This window comes from Cryptomeria japonica, chromosome 9, assembly GCF_030272615.1.
Source record: "Cryptomeria japonica chromosome 9, Sugi_1.0, whole genome shotgun sequence".
NCBI classification, from domain to species: Eukaryota; Viridiplantae; Streptophyta; class Pinopsida; order Cupressales; family Cupressaceae; genus Cryptomeria; species Cryptomeria japonica.
Window position 1 is genome coordinate 128,498,853 of NC_081413.1, and position 4,341 is coordinate 128,503,193.

The 4,341-nt window shown below is 36.8% G+C and overlaps 1 protein-coding gene across 1 annotated transcript; it reads left to right on the forward strand.

Annotated features, from left to right (window-relative positions):
• Positions 1-1,439: 1,439 nt before the first annotated feature.
• On the forward strand, positions 1,440-2,811 carry LOC131050140 (ethylene-response factor C3). The gene has a single exon (XM_057984310.2). It carries the CDS (start codon positions 1,841-1,843, stop codon positions 2,675-2,677), a length of 837 nt encoding a protein of 278 aa, XP_057840293.2. The 5' UTR covers positions 1,440-1,840; the 3' UTR covers positions 2,678-2,811.
• Positions 2,812-4,341: the final 1,530 nt, after the last annotated feature.

Genomic DNA, 4,341 nt, shown 5'->3' on the forward strand with positions numbered 1-4,341 from the left:
TATTGAGTAAAAAAATGTCATGTCTTTGAAATTCTATTAGGATCCATAGAAGCCACACCCAAACTGAAACCCTTGAAGGAAGCTCCTTTGTAGGGTTGAATCCAACATTGCATGACTAATTAATGAAAATCCTAACTTGATTGTAAAAATATGCCCTCCTTCAAAAGCCTTGTTTCTATATGAAATGCACAAAAAAACCACTATAAAAAAGTTGTTAGCAACCATCATCACCTCCATTTCACCCTCTATGTTCCCATTGTAGCAAGCCCATGATTCCAAAATGGGGAGTGAAACCCGTATGCCCATGGACTTGCAAATCAAGGTGTGATTCAAAAAGTAATTGGCATCCCCCTCTATAGTATTTGATTGAATCACAAGCATAGGCCTATGTTTACTCCTAGCAAGACACCCATTCACACTTTGAAGGTTAAAACCACCATTAAGAGAAGCACTTTCCCCGATACTAGTGTTATTCAATCCTATGCTTGAATTTTATTATATGATAGTGGAGGAAATATCCCTAATACTGCATATTTAAAGGGAAGATTTTGTTTCAATGTAGAACCTCCATGCAGAGCCATGCAAGCCCTATAGAGAAAAAAAACAAAAAACCCATGGAACCCTACACCTCAAGCTTGAGAAAACCACCACCCAGGACCAAAACCCCTAAAATCCATACACAACCATAAGGATCTACACTTGCCAGACCATGATCAACACCCAACACAACCCTCGAGCCATAGAATGAAACCAAGAATTTTCTAAACTCTTGCAGCAAAACCCTAGATCACCTAAGTCGCAACCTCCTCCCCCACACATGATAGAAAAACCCCTTATCGCACCCCCTCCATGTTCAATCTTCAAGCAAAGGCTTTGCTACAACCAACTGACCTTAGCACGAGTAGTCGAAACTATTCTCCTTTCCTTAAAATTTCCAATTTACAAGCACACTTGTCAAATATATTTAATTACAATTATTTATATTAAGTTGTATCATTAGATTGACCTACACTGTTTATAAATATTGTTCACTTATCTTTTCAACATTTTATTATATCAATTAAATAAAAAATTCCAAAAATATCTGAGTGGAAGATTCTTCTTATTTTTCATTATAAGATAATGTCCACCTACATATATATGTAGACTTTCGAGTATAAAACAGATTTTTTTTCAAACATGAAGATTTCTTTTTATTTTTCAACAACTAAAAGTGAAACATTAAATAATATTAAATTTGAAAAATATGCTTATTCAAGAGAGACATGTAAATATATAGTCTTTCATGATATTATAACAATCTATTTATTATATAAAAACAAAGAGACCAAAATATATATGATTTAGGTTTTTCCACGAAGCAAATCAGCTGTCGAAATCCCAGGAATAGTATGTGCTTTAAATATTTGAGGGGCCACAGCGAGTTCTGGAGCAAAACATACCAGACAATGTTTGACAAAAACGCAACAAAATTGCGACTCGAACACGAAACCTCTATCTGGAACCTATGTATAGCTTGAACAGAAACTTCTATCTCGGATTTTGTTGAAAAGGCATTGCAATCTTTTAATAAGAAACTTTTCCAGAACACCTTCGTACACAGAGGCGACACGGGATTCGTTGAAACTTTTGAAATTGAACGCATTTTTTCAGGTGTGAACACGGAATTGCAAGATCTGCTCATCGTCCTTAGCCTTCTAGAAACCCTTTTAGAAAAAATTGACCTCATCGATGATGTCGGAGCTTTTCCAGTCCATTGACTAATTTGCCACATATTTTGAGATATCAGCCGTTATTTATATATAAATTTCGACTGCAATTCTCAGTATGACATGGTTCAATGGCGCAATTGAAGAATAAAAGAGTGTTAGAGGAAAATATGAATTTCGATTCCTTCCCGCTGGACGAAAACGATTCAGAAGATATGGTTCTGTATGCAGTTCTGGAGGAAGCCCTGAATATCGGCTGGTCTCCGCAAGAGGGAGCCAGAAATCACTCAAAGATGGAAAACTTGGGGGAAAATGGGGGGTTTGTGGTTAAAAATGGGGGTTTTGGTGAGAAAAAGAAAAAGATGGATTCTGTTGGTGAAAGAAAACATTACAGAGGCGTGCGCAGAAGGCCTTGGGGAAAATTTGCTGCGGAAATCAGAGAATCGGCATCGCGGCGATGGCTGGGGACCTTTGATACGGAGGAGGAAGCCGCCATGGCTTATGATAAAGCTGCCCTGGTCATGAGAGGCTCCCGAGCGCTCTTGAATTTCCCGCTTGATATGGTTCTCAGCGCTATAACACGAGACCCTAAGCCTCATAATTTGAGAAGGAAGAGGTTGAGGCGTACAGAGGCGCCGCAACGAGCAGAGCAGTTGCAGTACCAGTACCAACTACCGAGGGTTGAAAACAAGCAAATGGAGAAAAAATCTCAGTCATCTCCAGAATCTCAATCATCAACAGAAAGGGTGGAATTTGAGAACGAGCTAATGGAGAAAAATTCTGAGTCATCTCCAGAATCTCAGTTAACTACAGAATCTCAATCATCTCCGGAAAGAGTGGAATTTGAGGACCTTGGTGCAGAATTCTTGGAGGAACTGTTGAATTCGTCGACAGAGATTGACGACTGCTTTGGCTCCCTGTATCAGTATAGTTCCCAAAGCCTCTCATGTGACTTACTGCTTAACTAGCCCGCCTTTGTGATTATCTGTTCTATCTTGCCATTTGATGTTTATGCTTACTTTGCATGCCTCCATTGTTTCGGTATAAAGTCTGTACAAAGTGAGTTCGTATTAAAGGTCCTTACTGTTTTTTTTTTGGTTTATGTGTATTCACAAGTATTTAGTTAGTTAGTTCTTTTACAATTAGCGACTATTTCCTTTTTATGTTGAGAGTTCTTTCACAATTAATGATTATTGAAATTCTTTTACAATTAACAATTTGTTCTTTCGTTCTTGTAAATATGATATGTTTTAAATCATAATTTTCTGGTTTAATTTAAATATTATGTTTTGTAATGGGGAAATTTGGTAGTTCAAATGGTTGGTAAGGTTGTGCTAAGGATTTGGGCTTGTCACATGTAGGTCCAAGGTTCAACTCTTGCCAGCCATGTTTTTCTCCAGCTACATTGATTGAGCTCATTTATAACATGTGCTTTTAAATCATACTATTAAAGTCTATGTACTATTCAAAATTAGTACAATTTTCATAAAGGGACTAACCACCTCATCGTTTGAATATGAAACCTTTATCCACATATTCTAATGGTGGTCAACTTGTTTGAGTGGTGGAATCTCATGATTTTTCATACCAACAACTTTATGCAATGGTTTAGCAATAAGTGGATCAAATTATCAAGAAATTAACAAAACCTTTTTTGTGAGGGTTCCTAGAAAGAAAAAGAACAAACTCATTTGATTACAATCTCTAGACATTGGCTACTTAGTTACACAATAGAAGGTCAACATTACAAAAGCCCATCGGTACAAGACACTCAAGTCCATGCTCACCTACACTTAATTAAATAAAGAGATAAGATATTTAAAGTTACTTTCAAAAATTTGTGTGTCAAACAAGATAGGTCTCAAATTGGTTGCATCAATTTTTCTCATGGAAGATTCTAGATACCTTCTTAAAGACTTTTCAACTCTTTCTATGTCACTATAAATTTATCCGTCAATCACAAAAAAAGTTACTTTGGTATTGAGAAGCTGCAAAGACCTAATGCAAGGATTATCACATAAAATCTAATCAATAAATTATCAAAAGATCTAAATAGTGAAAAATAAATTATCTGAAGTGAGGAAACATGTAAATACTGATGAGACAAAGGAGTGCCAATAAGCAAGAATGCATAACCAATATGTCGAAATGAGATGAATGAAAACAAAGAGCAAAACTATTATTTATGAAATTTTGAGGTGAGGGTTTCAAGGAAGGCTTGCATTGCCATCTTGGAGGACCTTTGAAGTACTAGTGGAGGAGGTTGAGCTTCCTCCACAACGCAAGGGTAAGCATATGTGTCTTTTCCCATCCCATCACATCTTCTCATCGTTGTGTTGTCTTGAATGCTTTGGATCTAGTTGTGCTTTACTTGTTGGGGATATTTGGTTGCCCATGTGTGATGGTAATTTGACAACCATGGACACAATTGAAACCCTAGAATGGGGTATGAACATCACCTAAGACTTTCAAGGATGTAGTCTCTAGAAAGAACTTGCAAGTCTCTTAAGTGGCTAAGTTTCACATTTGTAACCCTAGTGAAAATGGAAAAAAGGGAAACAAAACGTGGAGGACAAGGTAAGTGTCCATCTGCTTGCCCTAAATTTCTTTCTATATTGCTTAACTAGGAAAT

What these genes read in the sequence shown, in the direction of transcription:
- LOC131050140 (XM_057984310.2), top strand. Translation starts at nt 1,841, where the DNA reads ATGGCGCAATTGAAGAATAAAAGAGTGTTAGAGGAAAATATGAATTTC.